General features: G+C 36.5%; 1 protein-coding gene across 2 annotated transcripts in view; it reads right to left on the bottom strand.

The window, feature by feature from the left end:
- Nucleotides 1–867: 867 nt before the first annotated feature.
- The window catches only part of LOC111868699 (hemicentin-1), a 336,801-nt gene continuing 317,397 nt past the window's right edge, over nt 868–20,271 (bottom strand). The window contains exons 8-13 of one of the 2 annotated variants that reach the window (XM_023859591.2): nt 17,873–18,169; nt 14,068–14,400; nt 9,866–10,147; nt 7,615–7,766; nt 6,342–6,668; nt 868–3,360 (exon numbers count right to left, since the gene is read on the bottom strand). In XM_023859591.2, the coding sequence (XP_023715359.1) occupies nt 3,277–3,360; nt 6,342–6,668; nt 7,615–7,766; nt 9,866–10,147; nt 14,068–14,400; nt 17,873–18,169 (1,475 nt within the window). In that variant the 3' untranslated portion in view covers nt 868–3,276. The remainder of the gene's footprint in view (nt 3,361–6,341; nt 6,669–7,614; nt 7,767–9,865; nt 10,148–14,067; nt 14,401–17,872; nt 18,170–20,271) is intronic. The other variant, XM_023859592.2, reaches the window with a different exon arrangement.

The raw sequence follows: 20,271 nt of genomic DNA, 5'->3' as shown, positions 1-20,271 counted from the left end.
TGGAATCTACATTGTTGCAATCTTTGTGTTTACAGTACCCATGATTAATATTAGAGATATGAAGATTTTCCTTGTGCTGTAGTCATACAGTATGATCGTTTGACATTAATTCTTAAATGTCATCAAATATAAAAGACATCCTTATTTCAGAAATTCTAAAATATGAAAAAATTACTTCCTATAACTGGGGAAGTATGATGTTTATCAATTTAAAGGTAGTAACTATATGATCTTTTGAACAGAAGACTGCAACATATTGTACAATTCTATATGGGTGTTGTGATTACATGGCCAAATTACAACTGACTTATCTCTTAAAAGAACAGTTCCATCAAGAACATTATTTTAAAATTATGTTTAACTTTGTCTTAAATAGGACTTCATCCATTAACATGGGAACACTTTTTAACAGCCATGAATACTACAGCTGACTATATTCTAATTAAAAGGTATTGCTGTAGGCTATTGAAAATTTGACTACAGTATGTCTCCTTGAAAGCGCAAGGATGTAGTAAATTCTTTGCTTGAAAATAATATGAATGCCTCTTTATATTGTGGAATTCTTTAGTTCATACCATTATATACTTAACCATTAGATTCTGGGAATAAGAATTTTAAATTCTCCAGTAATATGGGGACTGGCAGGCAGATTTTAACAAGACGGTAATTATATGAGTGCCAGTCACGGTAGCCGAGCGGTCTAAGGCGTGCACTGTCTTCGCTCACTCGGAAGCCGGGATTGTGGGTTCGAATCCCACTCAGGGCATGGTTGTTTGTGTGCGTTTTTCTGTGTTTGTGTATAGGTAGAGGCCTTGCAATGAGCTGATCACCCACCCAAAGAGTCCTACTGAATGTGTAAGATCTAGGAAAACCGAAGTGAATGGAGAAGTTCATGGAGGTAGGCCTAGTCCCACTGGGGCTGTAGTGCCAAGGAAAATTATATGAGTATTTTAAAAGGCGCATCATGAGGCTGGTTGGACTGCATACATGAGCTACTATTACAATAATGAAATGCACAGCCAATAAACATTAGTTAGTTATGTAGGATCTCTTATAGTACTGAGAGAGCATTGAAGAGCACATTAGCATGTTTTACATAATTTATTAAATTATGTATAAACTTCTGAAATTTTCAGACATGCCCAAACACAGTATGATTACTAGTACTTACTTTCTTTCAATTTCAATTTATAAGTTGATCCCTGCCCACTGCTAGGTTTGCAGGGACATATGTTCAAAGTATCACCTATGGGGTTATAAGAGTAGGAAGAAATATACCCAATGTTGTCTCCCTAAATATTTAAGATGTTTTACAGGTATGAAGCTTTTAAAACTAAAGATGCTATACTATTATTATGTTGAAGTAATTTAGTCCTTAGTTTATGAACTATTATAACCATATCAAAATCTCATAATTAAAACTCTTGGTAATAAGCAAAGTGGCAAACATTCTAAACAAATCAAAATACTTGCATGTTATGTAGGGATGGGTGATCTGTATCCTGTAAACTGCAAGACCATTAACATCAAAGTTAGGGGCTAGACTAGTTCCAAATTCATCAGAATTGCAATATCAACTCTTCCTACTTTTATGTCATCATCTTTCAATTCCTGTATCATACTTCATTAACACTTCTGATATATGGTTACCAGGAATTTTGTTACATAGTTTTTTTCAGCCAGAGTGACAACACTTTATTACCCCATCAATTTAACATATATTAAATTCTATCTTACATTAACTTTGTTTTTTTATATACTAAACTATTCCTAGTGACTTCTGCCAATAACCACATTCTGCCACTTCAATTCTAAGTGTCCTATTTTCACAACCATGAAACAGCAATGATGATCACAGCCTCATATAATTTTGGACATTCATGAGCAGACTGTGCCTTTAAGTCCCAGGAAAGAATCAGAGTTTATGAATTTTAATTTTATAGAACTGTAATTTATGTAAGATATGTCATAGCCTAGAAGAGTACATAAAATAACTGAACTGTGTTACCTTGTCTGTGACTGAATTCACACTGATTAAATAACAGATAATTAACATAAACACAAAATGCCTGTAAAAGTGTTGGGAAATTAAACCTAAATATATATACTTATGTTAATAGTTCTTGTCTATCCTGCAGTCATTTTATCATGATTGTCTTCCTTTACTTTTGTCTCTTTACTCTACATGTCATAAAGCTTTTGTGTAAAAATCAGAAACCTTAAAATGTTTATAAATGTGGCCATGTATATGTCTTAATATGGATAAATTCAACCCCACTTTTCTTGGAATATTACCACTTAATACTCATATTGTAAATAAATCTTCTTCTACCTTTTTTGCACATTCCCTCAGAAAAAAAAAAACAAAATTTTAAGACAAATGCCTATGAAAATGGATTGTTTAAGCATTTACTTTGCTTTATGTAAGTCATTTCTCTTGCAGACACTCATTCATTTAAAATCACTCATACTCAATCACACTTAAAAAAATGAGATTTTGATCTCTTTCAAAACTCATTTGGCTTGATGAATATAAAAAATTCAGAATAGACTGACAATGCACCCCATCTCGGCATACAAACAACAGTGAGGTTTTGCAGATACAAATATCACTGTTTTCTTGTAGTACAAATGGAATAATATTCTATATAGTTAACCTCCTTAAAAAAGTTATAGTCTTGGAGTATGACACTTTTAAATTCTGAGAAACAAAAATCACTCAGATCCCTTCCCTGCAAGTCATTTTCCTTGTTTTATTAAACTAGAATAAGAAAATGTTTACATAATTCACTGTTTATTTCAGTGTCTTAAATTCCTTTGGATTTAGCGGTTTCACACACTGGTTACATCAGCAGCCAACATGAACTGAAGTTGAGGTTTTAATTTCTTCTCTGAACCTGCTTAGAGATATCAGAAGCAGAAAACGAATCTGGTCATGACCATTATAACGCTCAGTAATCAATGTTTCTATATTACTCTTCCAAATGAATATGCCTAGAAAACGATTCAAGATTTTTTGCCTTCAGTTGGAGTGACACACTGAACATTTCTGTCCCCTGCACACACACACAGATTACTTGTACATATTAAATTGACTGATGGCCACTGAAGAAGAATTCAGATAGCGAAATTCTCTGTTTTCTTGTGATACTCCATATAACTCAGCTCTCAGATTCATCTTTCCTTCACTTGTACTGTGGTCTGGCTGGTTTACTACTGTACAAATTGATTCATCATGATCTGATGAAATGTGCATCATACTTCAGCATTAGACAGTCAGAACCTTGTAGTTGTCACACGGGGACCTTGAGATGTGGGAATTCGCCCTCCTGGTTCTGACATGGGATGCTGGTGTCCCACCTGGTGGCACAAAATGCAATTAATGTATTTCACTAAAGAGACGATTAAATTAATAAAAAGACTTCAAGTAACACGAAATATGTATAATTATTAATGTAAGAACATGGCTGTGCCATAGCTCAAGCTGTTAGTCGCTGGCTTCCCACCACAGTGGCCTGGATTCGATCCTGGGTCTGGTCAAGTGGGATTTGTGGTGGACAAAGTGGCACTGGGGCGGGTTTTCTCCGAGTACTTCGGTTTCCCCTACCAGTCTTCATTCCACCAAATTCTCAATCATCATAATCACCCTGGGCAGGCTACAATAGACCAATCAGTGGCTGCCATGCCGAGTGGACCCAGCTGGACTCCACTCCCCACTAAGTGATTTAAAAAAAATTAATGTAAGAACATGGATATTGAGCGACATATTATACATGCTTTGGGAATTAATTTCTTAATGGATGGCAAAATACTGTACCATTCACTTGTTTCAGGTGATATCCTATGTAGTTAATCAGGAAATATTTATAGCAGAAGGAACTTATTTTCTAGAAGTTCCTGAACTATACAAAGAGAATGTCAGTAAAAGAGTCAGAACCAATAATAAGTGTGGGTCATAATGCATATAAAAAGTCTTTTCTCTATAATAAATAATAGAAACTGAGAATTGCTAACAACTTAGGCTATTCTCATTCTCAAATTCTTAAGATCTCTACAAATGATGTGTGCTTCCATAAATGCTGCATAGGACATAAAAACTGTTAGCAAGAGATAAGCTTCCAATAGTCTAATAAAAACATGATGCCAACGACTCCAACACATTGAGTGATTTCAATAAAATGGAAATGAATCTGTGTGAATCTAATACTGAAATAAAATAATTCAGATATGTCTTTTTCTAACACTATCATTTTTAAATGTAAGTACACAGATTTCATATACTGTTCCTAGAAATTACAGGAAATTCACTGAGCTAAGTGCGGTCCAAATCAGATACGTGCATATGCTAGTGATAAGTTATTACCACAGCAAACAATGCAGAAATTGTTTTGTATATCAATACTGAAATTGCCTTTCATATAAATGGAGATAAATAAATATAAAACATATTATAGAACTTATGCATTCAGTCATAACAAAAGTGTAGTTATCCGGATCAATATTTGATCTCTACAGACAACATGTACAGCTCAGTTATGAGAAAATATCCCATACTGAATATAATTATTAAATATACACAGCTGATTCTATGAAACAGAGTCCTTCTTGAAAAGTTAACCATTAATCAGCTAGTCAAAAAGTTTCTTGCATTTTATGGAAACAAAACATACAACAGTAAGAATTAAAACTGGAATTTTGTGAATAAATTCAAGAATTGGTCATTATTAACCTGTTCAGACTGTACGATCATAACATTCACTTCTAAAACACTAATGAAATAGATAGGCATATGTTTCCTTTAATATCAGAGAGTGAAGGTTCAACACCCGTGGTCCCATTAATTATTATATTTCTTAATATGAATTACTGAATGTAGAGCTGATTCCTGTTAAAGAATGCTGACAGAGTAAAGTTAAAAAGAGGGTAAAGTTATCCCGGTAACAGGCCATGGAGGCCCACAGTGGTATGAGAACTTGAAGCTCCCACATTTTCTACACCATCAGCTCACACACCCTTTATCCCCAAGAAGATTCCTGATGCTCATTTCTACTAGAAGCTGAGTCAACCCCAGGGCCATAGTACAGATGGAAGGATTAGGTCAATTAGGCACTAGAAATATGCAAAGAAAATGGGATGGAATATCATCCTCCATGATCAACTCAAGGAGGATGAGGTGGGCAGGGCATATAGCACGAATTAGGGAGACGAGGAATGCGTATAGGAAATCGGTGAGAAAGCCAGAAGGAAAGAGACTACTGGGAAGACCAAGGCATAGGTGGGTGGACAATATTAAAATGGATCTTAGAGAGAGAGGATGGGATGTTATGGATTGGATTCATCTGGCTTAGGATAGGGACCAGTGGAGGGCTCTTGTGAACACGGTAATGAACCTTCAGGTTCCATAAAATGCTGGGAAATTCTTGAGTAGCTGCAGAATTGTTGGCTCCTCCAGAAGGGCTCAGTTCCATGAGTAAGTAATGACAAATTGCAAGTTTGATTTCCAGCCATTGTAATTATATTTCAATACATTAACGAACAACTTAACATATATCTTATACTTGTTAGAATCCTGCAACCTTCATTTAACTAAAGAGATAATAAAATGATCATTTATAAATACCTGGCCTGTTGTCAATCATATCTCAACATATGTATTTTCCTGTAAGGCAACAAGCGTATCACTTATGGCTTTAATTTCTAGTTCAATATTCTCAGCGACATAAACCCTAAACGCAGCGATTATATACAGTATTTATATTTCCAGTACAAAAAAAAATAATCCAAATACTCACAATAATATAGACATTGACTTAATGCTGGCAAGCCATGCTGGTGATGATGCATGACATCACATTTATCCACACTAGCTTACATCAATCTGCGACCATTATAATAGTATTTCAGTCTTGGGCTGTTAATACCAGCATGCAATTATCATGAAATATAGAACTGAAATATAATGCAAGAAAGAAATTGTAATGAAAAATACAACTTACTTTCATCTGTAACTTGTAGTGGTAGAGAAGAAGTATAATTTGATGAAATCATAACTGGAGAAAGTTCTCTGCTTTTAATTTTGGAGGCTTCATTTGGAGCAAATTATTGGTCAATATTCTGCACCCTGAACCCACCGCAGGCAGGAAGCACCAAGCAAATGGGCACAATTCCAATCACTCACACCAACCATGACATGATGCATTGGCACTTTGTTAATCAGGAAACAATATGTAAACTAAGCTACAACAAGATGCAGTATTTCTACAGGTACACTTTAACACTCTACAGCAGCCTAGTGGTAACACTTTATTGGGAGTAGGGTAGGATGCATCATGACTTTATACCGTGCTTTCTCTGTGTGGTGTCGATGTTGTGCGAGAGATGAGAGGCGTCTCGACATCAGCCTGCTGATCAGGGAGGGGCTCATCACAAGGCCTGGGGGGGCGTTGCTGCAGGACATGAAGGGGCTGCTGGTATGCAGTCAGATGGGGATGGTGCAGCAGGGGAAGTGCTGAGGGATGACAGCCTTCTGGAGCTGAAGTTGTGACTGGGGCCAATTTCTTGCTCACATCAATCTGCGCATAGACCGTTGGTTCTTGGTGTGACTGCTGACGTCTGAGAGTTGATGTGCCATACATTGGCGACAGTTCTGCATACGTGATTTCATCATTCTGAAATCAATGAGAAATGTTGTTCTGAGAATATACTGTTTAAGTGGATTCTGACATGTTTTATTCACTCTACCTGTCCTACCTGTCCATCCAGAATGTTAAATACTCCTCACAAAATTTCCCAAGACTGGTGAATGAAAAGCTATCCCCTTCTATGTTAAAGTTATCTACTTAATCCTACAAAAGACTATGAGAATGCTACTTAATTATATACACTTGTGAACAGATTGTTAATAACTTGAGCTGCTTACAAATTTGGGTCTTTAATTTTCATTTCTTCCTTGCAAAAGATATATGATAGAGCATGAATGATTGACAACTGCTGTCCAGCACATCAGGAATATTTAGATAACTATGCCTCTGGTATCTGAAGTTTGCCACGTTTGTTAGGGCAGTGAGTATTCACAAAATATGGCCTCATTATTTTGTCAAATGGTTCTAATAACATATGCTTACCTTTGCCAGGCCTTAGGATTGTTTGAATGCATTTTATATTACTGTCAGCACCCAATGGGCAGATTCAGTTCTCCCTTGATGATGATGATGATGATGACGACAATGATGGAAATGATGACGATGATGATATATAATTAAGGATAAGGACTTGCAGAATGGACCTGTTGTTTCTTATGTGCTTTAAATCACATTGTGGATCTAGTACAAGTATTTTCTACATCCACAGAGTTTTGAATTTGCTTGCAGTGTCATTAGATGAAATGAGAATTTAAAATTCTGCAATGGCTGGGCCTTGCCACTTAAATCTCTGACACAGGATGTAAGATCTAGTCCACCATGCTAATAAATATGTATAAATAAAGTACTACTTGAAGTGATTTTGTTTAGTGGGTCAGAACATCAATGTTCTCCATTAATGAAATAGAAGTAGTCTCTTTACATAACATACACTGATAATATGAAGGCCAAAAAGAAAAGTCATCACACTTACAGTTTTGGGGATGTTCATGATGTTGTTGGTGTTCTCATACATGCCATTATTTGGTGATGACTGTAGCCGTGATGTCATATTAGCATAGATCCTGTTTGGAGCATTATTTAGCTTCTCAAATGCTTTTTCATCTGGATCTTGATAATCTGTATCTAGAAAATGGAGCATGTTTCCTGCATCAACATATGAATACATGTTGCAGATATGTTATATGTAATATCCAGGACTTCTTTTATCAGGATGTTCTAAAAACCAACCAAGAAATATAACTTATTACTTACAGTTATTAAAGTACAACTTTTCTGAAGTTAATGGGTAACTGCAGTACCAGGACATCATAAACTTTTGTGATGCATCTACGAGGGTTGGAACTTTAATAGTGGCAACACTGCTGTAGAGGCGCCATGCAATGGAACTGAATAATGTCACTTATACCACACCACACATTAGTTACATACCTACCTTACCTCAGAGCAAATGGACTCTCCCTTCCCACATCACGTGCATGCGCAGTGACGAGAAGAACAGAGCCTCATGTTAGCTGGCGGTCTAATGTAGTTTTGTCACGATGTTTTCGAAAAGGGAATAACGGAGTTGGATAAAGATTGAATGTGCCAGAGGCCGTACAGCACGACAGTGTCATTAAGGTCTTTAAGAGGCTTGCGGGATATCTGCATTGTCTTACAGAACAGTGGCAAGGTGGGCAAAAGCCTTCAACGAGGGACGCCAAAATGTGGTAGACATGCGTCGGCCAGGTCGTCCTAGTGTCAGTGAAGAAGAAGTGGATGCTCTTTCTGTGTTACTGAAGAGTGATCGACGCCATACAATTCGTGAGCTGGCCTGAGAGACAGGATTAGCGCATACAACTGTGCTTCACATTCTGAAGGAACAACTGGGCATGAGAAAAATTGCATCATGATGGGTTCCGCATGATTTGACGGAAATGCAGAAATGGCAAGCTGTGGCTGATTTGTTCGATCGATGGGGCTGGGAAGTGCTGTACCATCCACCATACTCCCCGGACTTAAGCCCTTGTGACTTCGACTTGATTCCTAAGATGAAGGAACCACTTCGTGGCATTCGCTTCAGAACTGTTCCGGAGATTCTTCAGACAGTAGACCGCTCCATTGGAGCTATCAACACAACAGGCGCTGCTAAAGGAATCCTACAACTTCCACATCGCTGGCAACGGGTTGTACACAATGCTGGTGACTACAGTGAAGGACAGTAAAACTTCGAAACATGCATCTATTTTGTATCAGTTATAAATAGTTGCCACTATTAAAGTTCCAACCCTCGTACAATGAATGATGATGATTTCAAATATAAATAATATATTTTGCTCAAATAGTAAATAGCAATCTGCTGTTAATACAGATTATTTACACTGTAAGTCACCTGTTATTGCAGAATTGCATTGCTCTTAAATTTTTAATTTCAGATTTTCAGAGTGGTTTACAGAAACATATTTGAACATTCTGAAAATACTTTGTCCTTCAGTGTCCAGCAGAGCACATTTTACACCTTTAACTGAATATCAGTTTTCATTTTTCTCATTTCATTACTTCTACACTGAAGATGGAGAAGGTAGAAGAACCTCTGAAGTATGGAGTATTTTTTCAATCATTCCAGTCTGTAAATCTTCTTCTTAGTTACCTATTTACCTGGTGAGGACAATTATGTTTGATGCACAATGGTATAAGTGTAAGTATATAAAATAGTTAACTAACTGGTACCCAACAACAGCTGTAAATTAACGTCATGTAACCTTCGAAATCCATTAAATTTGTAAATAATACAATAAGCCTTCTGACACAACTCAACAATTTTAATGGCTAGATTATGCTGAACACATAAAAATAAGAACAAAACAAGGAAGGTTTAAATTTATTATATCTCTGTTCTTAATACTGGCTGCATATTATTTGATCACAGAATTTCAAATTGGGGTATAACTGTTCCTACAAATGTTTGTGGGACACAATTGGAAGACTCCATGCATTCTTAGATTTCCATTTTTGAAGGCACTGAGCAGTAATTTTTCACATGAAACCTCTACAGCCCCTAATGAAGGTTGGTGTGCTCAATTGTGGTGCTATGAGAGAATGTCTGCATTTACTTGAATTCTTCTGCTTACTACCTCATAGAATCATTTTGCTTCATGCAAGAAAGTCAACATTATTTTTCAAACTTGATAATGGTTATAAATAATATTTAATATTGTGTCAAATAACTAAAACTTTCAACATACCACTGTTCTGAGGAATGATGTCAGGATTTTTTTCATCCATACTATCCATGCTTTCATCTGTGTCCTTGTTGAGCGGAATAGAGCTGGCTTTGTCACCTCCAGGTGGTGTTGCTCTTCTCCCACTGTTACCACTACCATCTTCGTGCTCTTTCACATCTTCATCCCCGTGACCTCGGAGCCGCATCACTACCACTATGATGACAGCTACAAGCACTAGTGCAGTGACAACACCAATGAGAACCCCTAGGATTGGTGTAATGTGCAGAATTGCAGGTGTTGCAGCTGTAATGTAAAGAAACTAACATAAGGACTGAAAGCAGGTTTATGTTCAATTGATATGCATAGACTTCAAAGATGATTTATGTGTTAAATGTGTGGAATGCTTGGACTACACAGATATAATTGCAAGATGGAATGTGAATAAGAAGTTGTGGAGTTGGGAAAGAGGTTTGTGTGTGTGTGTGTGTGTGTGTGTGTGCGTGCACATATCCTCATCTGTGTGTGTGTGCGCGCGTGCACGCAAGCATGCACGAGAGAGAGAGAGAGAGAGAGAGAGTGTGTTGGTTTAAAGTCACATCAGTAGCTTTGGCTATTTGTACCTGGTCAAAGTTCAAGTTAAAAAGCTTTTGTTAAAGCCAGTATAGCTAAAATAGGATTAAGCACTTGGCAAACTGCATAATGGTATGACAAAAGCGTGGAACATGTAAAAGGAAATTAAGATAAATGATTGACTAAAAGTTTACTGTTAGGCAGGTTGTATAAAAAAGAAAGTGGCATAAAAATTACACAAACAGGAGAATAAAAAAAGTCAGTCCAGTAAATTCACAGATTTAAATACTGGTTTCCCTAAGAAGATATACTATCATATGATCCACCAAGGTTACCATTATGGAGACAAGATAACTATAAATTATTGTCACATGTTGGGTGATATGCTTGATGAAAATAAGGGGTTCTAGTTTAGATGACTAGATTTATTAGCACCTTGGTTACAAGTTAGTTTAATCACACTTAAATTCAGTACTATCACTGATTTACACACTTTCCAATTCACTGTTGCACATGCAATGGGATTCCCAGTTGTCACCAGTTGTCTCCTGGCAACAGATCTCAACACAGAAAGTAGCACTTCAACTCACTATGAAGTCTTCTTACTATTTCGTCTTCAGCCACTCTTGAACCTCAGAACTAAAAATTCTTCTAGACTAACTTCTCCAGCTTATGACTGACTTATAACTGCCCTTGAACTAATTCTGTCACTCTCTCGGTTCAAAGTCAAAGTCACATTGTGACTAGTGGTCAGTCAGTCTTGGTGTCGAGCCCAGTCATTTCTCATAATGTAAAAGATGTTTACATTTTACATGTTAAATGTGTTAAAAATGTATATAAAATATATACCGGGCCTCTGTCGGTCCAGCCTCAGTACAGCAGATTTTACCCAACTTCTAGTAGCTTCTGCTACAATGGCAGTCTAGTCACTTGAACAGTCATATGTTTCACTGCCGCCAAGTTTAACTTGGTCCAGTCCAAGTCCAAGTCACATTGCAACTGACGGTCTGTCAGTCTGTCTGTCTTGGTGTTGAGCCCCGACTGGGGCTCATGACTAGTTTTTTTTCTTCTTTTTTTCTTCTTATATGAAAGTTACTGTCCTGTTCATTTGGGACGCCCTCTCTGATGAGAGGTCGGGTCTGTCATTTGTCAAGTCAACTCAAAGTCAAAGTCACCTTGCGACTGACGGCCAGTCAGTCAGTAAGTCTTGGTTTCGAGCCCCATCTGGGGCTCATAACCAGATATTTGTTACTGTTTGACAGTTACAGTCTTGTTTTTGTGGGGCACTCTCTCTGACGAGAGGACGGGTCTGTATTTTGTATATGCTGCTGGCCCTTGCCAGTGCAGTCTTTCTTGGGTCTGAGTCCCTTGGGACTTGTGACCATAATTTACTGTCTCAGAAATCTCAATTCGGTTACAGCTGCTTCCTTCTACAGCCTTTAGAACTAACTGTTCAAGAAATCCTATCATCTGATGCTATCCTGTGTGAGTTTCTGACAGCATCACTAAGAAACTACATATGAAAAAAAAATAGAGTATGATAATATGTATAACGCCATTCAGCATATTTTTATTAAATTGTCACAATGGTTATCATGATTGTCATAAGTCTGGGTATTCATGTCTGTTCCATATGCCTATGAAATAGACTGATCCTTCTTCCACACTTTCAGGAATCCAGTGAGACTTCTTCAACGCATATAATTAATTATTTATCTAGATATATGACTTTCCATCCTCTTTACATGGTGTGTCAAGTTATTTCAATTAATTCTAATTTTATGATTTGAACTAAATATATCTAATTCATTTATAATCTGTATATTAATAATTTTGTCTTTCAATGTAGTCCATCTAGGCATATTTTTGAGAAGTACCATCTTTACTGTTGTAATGTTTGTCATTCTTTTTTCACTGTCTACATGCCAGCGTTTTTTTGTCAAAACCAACATGACCATAATATTATAAATTACTAGAAGAACAAGTAAAACTATGAATAAATAATTTGAGTCATTCCATAATTAGTCAAACCAACACCGAAAGTTAGTAACACAGACTGTTTTAAAACTCATTAAGCACGACTCTAACAAACGCTAAAGTTAGTTGTTAAGATATATCAGTAAATCCTGTTCCAAAGTTATTCAAATTCCCATGTTAGATGGAAGAAATTGACAGTGTCAAGAATGCTCTTTTCTTCTCAAATTACCAGCAATTTGTTGTGCAAATTGTTTCAGGGTATGGAAGGCTGCAATAAATATTGTCATCTTATTATTAAACTTCAAATTCTGCTGCAGTACTTCTGACACTTTTGGAAGCTGTCATAAAATTGTGATATCTTATCAGTTTAAATTTATGTGACCTTCTGGACATTTCTGGTATCTGGTGGAAATGCTTATACCTTTTTGCATTTTTCCCATGCTATCATAGTACTTTTGAGAATTCCCACAAACATGTAATATTAATTTGATAACAGTGATTAGAACAAGAGATCTACAGAGCAGACTATGGTCACAAAACAGTCTCTGTAAAGGTAAGATTTGAAGTTATCACAGTGTTGGTTATGAAGAGTTTTGTCTTCTGGGATATAATGTTGTGCACTCAGAAACTAGGTCAATGAGATAACGCTCATATGCATCAATTGGTCAGTAGGTTCAAATTCATGACAAAGAAAAAGATTAATTTTACATGTTGATGGGAATATTCAACTGCTTTACTACATTTTGAACATGGCATAAATTTCAAAAGACATATGAAATTGAAATAAGGTTACTACATTCAATTTTCTGACGGCTTTATTAAGGGTGCAAAATACCATTTGTCAGCATTTGAGTTAATGTTTAAAAACTTGGACAATATACTGTTTGCAGCATAGCAGACCCAAAGTACAATTTTCATAACAATTTCTGTGAAACTTAAGAATAATATGCAGAGGTGTAACATAAGTGCTGTACTTGTTCTCCTAATAGTAGAAACAGACAATACATGAACTACAACCGTCTGTGTACAGCATTTATAATTTACACAGAACTGATGTTACAAATAACATTTCCAGTTTCTTGATATTTGTGACTTGTGTGATTATATAAAGAGCATCATTAGGTGTTTCAGTGGAACATTGCTAATTGGAATGTCATAATGCCATCCTATGGCTTATGGCACCATGTAGTCTTGTAAGTGGTATGTGATCACCGACCAGGCTATATGGTGTCAGTCTAGAAAACCACAATATGAACGATTAAGCGATTAAGCTTGAATCTCAACATGAGATTTGAGGTTCTGATGGAAATAACTATGAAGGTGACTACTGTTGTCTTCTGAGAGGTGATGCTGTGTAACCTTGTAGATAGTTACCAGTGTTTCAGTGTACTCTTATGGATGGAGCTTCCACCAAAACATTTATAGGTATCTACCAGACTGTATGGTGATACATCCCAGAAGACAATAATCTAAAATCCTAAATGGAATGTCAGTTCTGCTATTCAGATGTACAATGCTTAATAAACTTTGTTTAGCTGGATTATACCAAAACCTATGCTCTGTTGAAAGCAGGGTTGCATTTTCAGTTCAGTTCTGTATAAAGGGACCAACATAGACACTATGTAACTGAGGTTAGTTCCATTCCCCTTTACCTACACAAGAAAATCCTGTCTTACCACCACGGTGATCTTGTTGTTTGGGCAATATTGCGTAGATGGACACAGCATCACTCATGGCATGAGCTGTCACTGTGCGAACAGATAACATGAGACCCCTGTGGTTGGTGGGCAGATCTGTTATCTCCAGCATCCCTGCTGTCAGAGACGTGGCACTGGCTACCAGATGCCTTGTATCTGCGTCGAACACTTGCAGCACATAGGTTGTGGGGACATCATCAGGGTGATCATGGTGAAGAACCTCAGGGGGAGTGTAGCAACCTACTCTCAGCGAACTGACTGTCTGGTGTATGATCGTGCATTTCTCAGGAGGCTGCGGTTTATCTGACCAACCTGATTTTGAAAAGTTCAACACTGAACTCTTTCTGGCTCAGTAACACAGCATCTAACTATGTTAGACTGTGTGTAGTATTCAATAGACACTGGTAATTGAGAATTATGATTCATGAATTCTGTGACACTTTCAAAACAGAATTTACTGCCAAATATTTTATTTCAAAACCATTATATCTTTCTAAACCATAGTGAGAACATACAACATATTTTTAAAAATTATCCCCCAAGTAAGAAGAGCGATTTTTAATACGTTAATTGTGACTAGCTATTGTGATGGAGCATGATTATTGAAAGATTTATTTCTGAGGTTGAGGAGAGTAGATATTATTTTTAGAATAAAACTACATTTATGGTGACTTTAAGAACTTTCCTTGCAAAGTGTGGTAGGTGTCATTTACTTTAGCAAATAATATCTCGCATATAAGCCTAAATTAGATCAGTCAAGGGAAGTTGGCACATAGACATCAGATTCATTTATTTTACACTGTTATGTGGAGTTGTTTAAAGGCAGTAAGTGCTGAAGTATGCAAACATGTGGATACATAGTTATTTAAATTCCTATTATGTTTACAAACTTTCAAATAAAGAAGATAATTCTATGTTTGGAAAACTATGAAGTATAAAATGCATGAAAGAAATTATAATCCCATGTAAGAAATGTGATCCCATATAAGGAATTGTAATCTTGTATAGAAAATGTAATCTGATATGAGAAAGTGTAATCCTATATAAGGAAAGCTGCAGAAGAATGTCAGAATACTCAGAATTTTTATTTAAAATTGAAGGGGAGGCCTAAAATCATGTGTTCCTTTTTGGAAATATATGTGGAGAACAGCAGACAGGTACACTGAGCAATGATGATAATGTTCCATAGTGAATGAGATTTGTAAAGATAGTGGATGTTGCGCAGATACTGTGCCATGGTTCACAAACCATCACATACCTAGAATTTAACTTTTACAGTCAAAGGATTTAAAATGCAAATGTCAACTGAGTTTCTTGCTACATAAATATAATTCATAAACATAACACATGTTCATAAATGTGGTGGAATATTTTTAATGGATCTCTTTTGCAGCCTTGAATTCCTGCATGTCTGACACAAACTTTATGTTACAAAATGTAATATGTATATCTGAATTGGAGATTTTCAAAATGAATTGGTAAAAGGGGCCAAACTAAATGCTGTTGCTTAACTTGCTCTCTCTACTCTCTCTTTCATGCACTCATGCATGCATCCATACATTTTTACCTCTTTTAAATATCACAATTGATGATGTCTGTGAAATATTTTATATCTGGGAATGAATGCATAATGAATATATAAAGGGTGGGCCTTCTTGGCCCTTGCACTGCAACCTACAGTGGTCTATTGTGCTTTTATATCTGGGAAAGTAGGTTTAGAAAAATAGTTCATAATCATTAATTCATATTTTATTCTCAGATTATAGCACTGCTATGATTACATTTCCTTCTATTGATTTTGCATCAGGTGAACTGACATGACTACTATAAATAAGATCTAAAGTTCCTGACAATGATATACTAAATATAAAATTGTTGTGTTTCTGGACATTATCCATAATCCTGTTTTTATTCAAAACACAATGTTTCACAGAATGAATTCTGTCTGTCTTCAGGTGAAGCCACACAGTTGGGCCCAACTGAGTAGGTTTCATGTGAAGACAAATACAGAATGCAGTTTCTGAAATGCTGTGTGTTTTAAATAAAAACAAGATGATGGATAATGTCCATAAACACTACTGTAGTTTGTCACCAAGAGGTCTGGATTTATTTGACAGATGTCAGTGGTGTTACAACTTCTATGTCAGTTGGTGGTAGTGTTGACTGTGAGCTGAGGTGAGGGCTCCTTGGTACCATCTCTTTGGATGAGCCTACTGTGCGTAAAAAGAATTTGAGAGGAGGCAGTTGGGGTGTATTTGAAGGTATTATCTGGGTATTTACTTGGAGAATTAAAGGCAATAATGAACACATTCTTATCAGGACAACTGGCAGCTGAGCCAAGATCCAAACTGTGTTCCTCTAGAACACCAGGCAGAAGTCTGTGATACTAGTTTACTGGTACAATTTGGAAGGTTTTAGTTCACCAAGCCATGTTATCCACCTGACTTTGCAGTTTATGTCTGATATTTGACAGAAATTTATAAGAGTGCTATGGGTACATATAATAATTCCAGTGTCAGCAACATTGTAATGTTAAATGATGTGGTTGGCAGAATTCTTCCTCAGCTTCTGTTATTGAACACTTAGGGACATTTTCTGAATCTTCATTTGAGAAAAAAAGAAGTAAATTTTGACAGTAAATCTAAATATAAAATTTAATAACTGAGATCTATTTAATGTTCTCACTAGATATTTATCAGCTACAATAAATTACTTCAGTAACATGTTGGTTTCCAGATGTGAGAAATGTCAAAGTGTAGATTCCCGTTTCCAGTTATCTGAAGAATTTTTAAAGCCTGTAGTTCTAAGAAACATTCCTCACTTAAACTTTATCTTACATTCTCTGTAACAGTAGCAAATATTACAGAACATTCTTTTTCCATATGCCTTACTGTGTCTTAATTAGTAGGACAATCTAGCTAGCTAATTAGTTAACTAACCAACTAGCCAGACAATAAACTAACTCTGTGGTGGAAGAACTTGGAGTTCAAGTCTTCATACACCAAGGTAGAGATGCAATCTGTAACCCAGTTTTGAATTCAGAAAGAATGGAACCTGCTGAAATTTGTCATAGAATGTTGGCTCATTCCCCCTCCATGTGATTATCACCTTTCATAGCCACTAAAAGACACAATAAAAGGACATCATTTCTAGTCAGATGAACAGGTCAAAATGGCAATACAATGCCTTGAATGCCAACCATAAAACATCTTCTTTTGAGTCATCTAGGTATCAATGCAGTGTCGGAAAAGTGTGTAAAATGGGGACTACAATGTGGATTGAAATGAGTGGTTTCCTTGTTGTTTGTGAAACGTAATTTTTGCGGTTTGTATAACAAGAAAGCCAACTGCAGGCATGATCCAGAGTTACTTCCATCTACCGCTCATTAAACAATATACATTTTAAAGTTGTGAACAGGCACAACACTTACCCAGCCTATGCTATTTCCTCAGAATTGATGATTGCACAATAGATATATATTGATTTTCAATGATAAAATCTACACTTGTATTTGTAACATACCTACTTCAAATCTTGGTCAGGTTATCCATTATCCTAAGTGGGTGTTCACGGCTGTCCTAGTCTCTGAAGCATATGCATGGGACTGTGCTCTCAGATAGGCTACTACTGACTCCTTTAAAATTCTCACATACAATTCAAAAACATCTTATCTCATTCAACTTACACAACCTGTGCAGTTGAAAAAAAACATTGTTAAATAGGCTATTAATTAATAAATCTATTATCAGGCTAAAAGTTACATGCAGTCTGCATACAAACTCACCTGTGTGCTTCTCTGCTGCTTTTGATGTGTAAGCATGGAGAGGCACTGGATCACTATGCCCCTTTGCATTGGCTGCATACAGGGATATATCAAAACCAAGACCAGACTCCAGTCCATTGACTGTAAACACTGGCACTCTTGAGGTCACATTGGTGACGAGATTCTGGGTCACTGCGTCGTAAACTTCCATAATAAATTCCTGAGGTAGTCCACCGTCAAAACCATCTGTACATTCTACATGCAGTGATTCTGCTGTTTGGTTTAATATTGTGCAGTTTTGTAGACCATCTGGCTTTCCTGAAATACAGATTGAGAACTATAAACAAGCAAAGATGACCAATAACAGAATCTTAGATGTGTAGAGATTAGCATTATGGGAATATTATGCAAGATTAATAGAATGGAATATGTGAGAAGAGATTACTGTATATAGGGAGAACTGGAAAGAATCTGCAGATAAGGGGCATGAAGACAGGGATTTCCGAAGTAAAATATTAGGGTAAGGATTAAGAAGAAGACAAGAGAAATCCTGAAAAAGGACTTTGGGATCAGTGTAGGTTTTTAAGTTGCATAATTCCTAACTTTTCAGATTTAGTTTGAATTACTTGTTCATAACTGAATCACTTGCAGAGATTACTCGGTGTCAGACAAGAAATGATATAGTGATTATGACTGATATGGAAATGGTGTGGGAGAAAGCTCTCATGACATAAGTTCACGCACTATTATCTGGAAATTTGACTACATGGACTGAGACAAAAATCTCTTGTGAAATAATTCTCTGGCAAATATAAGGATCAGTAATTCTGAAATATGAAGCAAAAATGACAACCACTATGTTGATATACTCAGTCTTACATATGAGGGATAAATTGAATCAGCAAAGCTACTTTATTCACACAACTCAGTCTGAAAGTATTATCATCAAAGTAACATAACAATGTCAAATGTGGTTTCCCCCTCACACACAAGTTTGTGACTATGTAAGAAGAAACATCTTCTTTGGAAAGGTAATTCCCCATTGTTCATCTGGCATGCTCTTAAATAAATTACACAGAAATAATAAAAACCTGTTCTATAGTGTATTCTGCAACACTTTTTTTGTACTTACTACAACTTCTTAATTGGTACATGAAAGTTAGTGCACTGCAAGAAATATACACCGAATTATTTACTTATGTTTAAGTTCATGTTCTGAATACGAAAATATGTGAGACTGTACACCTTTTTCCATGACATATTTATAGCAGTGGTACTGCATAACCTTGCAGAATGGTCTATAATCTCAGCTCTTCATGTAAGGCCTGGACTTCACCCATTAACCTAATTCTTTACATAGGCCTGAAAACTGCAGAATTTTGGAAGTGTATCCTAATTACACCATCTGGTGGGCATATTATGAATAAATTAATATTCTGTTGAGCCCCTATGTACGGATAATCTCATACCCTATATCTACCTAGGCGTCCAACAAAGATTTCTTAAGTGTTGTGTCCCACTATCACCAAATGACATTCAAGTTACTTACAGTTCTTGTTTGAGATGGCTGAAAATGGCAGTTGAGGCAAGCAGAGTGATGACTAGCTGGGGTTCAACGTTAGTGTGCATTGTAAGGAGTGGTTTTATTTCACTGAAAGCCTCTTTGGTGGGGTTAACTTTAAGAGTTTGTGAGAATATATATGGGAATGGGTCGTTCAGTCCAGTTGTGCGCCAAACACGCGATTATGAGCTCTAAGTTCCAACATATCCCTAACACTCCTGTAGGAAATATGTCGATTCCTCCAATTTTTTTGGTCATATAAAAAGTTGCTGGACAAACAAAAGAGACATATCCATAAAGTTGGCAGTGTTGCGCTCGTAAACCGGGTGGAAGGGGAGGGGCGGTGGTTACAATTCCTCTTCATCCTAATCTCCCAACACTCCAGCTAAGTGAGGAGGGTGAGGAAAGAAAGAAACTGGAGCGTGGAGTTAAAATAAATTCAACTTTCGATTTCTATTTCTGGTCGTTTTTTTTTCTAATGATATTCACTCACACACACTTAAAGCTGGCAGAACTGCTCTGCCAAACAAATACACGTAGTTTCATACATTATCTGGGCAATAGGAACCAAACGTTAGACACAAGTAGAAACTAAGTTATTTAAGCTGGGTACATCTCTGTTTTATTGTTACAGCAGAGGGAGAAAAGCTTGCAGACAGGACAAATAAAAGGATTATGCACTCAAAATACTTCTATAAATCTAAAATGCCTTCAAAATATTACAAAATATACATAACATAAACAGGGAAATCTTTTTACAAGTTCTCGTCGGCGTCTGTTTCATCTTATTTTGAGCTCCCTACCCCACCCCTTTTTCTTTAGACCCTACAGTTTCAGAGATGGGGGGGGGGGGGGAGCG

The sequence above is a fragment of the Cryptotermes secundus genome, unplaced genomic scaffold (assembly GCF_002891405.2).
Source record: "Cryptotermes secundus unplaced genomic scaffold, Csec_1.0 scaffold1184, whole genome shotgun sequence".
In the NCBI taxonomy this organism is placed as follows: Eukaryota; Metazoa; Arthropoda; class Insecta; order Blattodea; family Kalotermitidae; genus Cryptotermes; species Cryptotermes secundus.
Note: the sequence above shows the minus strand (reverse complement) of the source record. Positions and strands in the feature narration are given on the sequence as shown.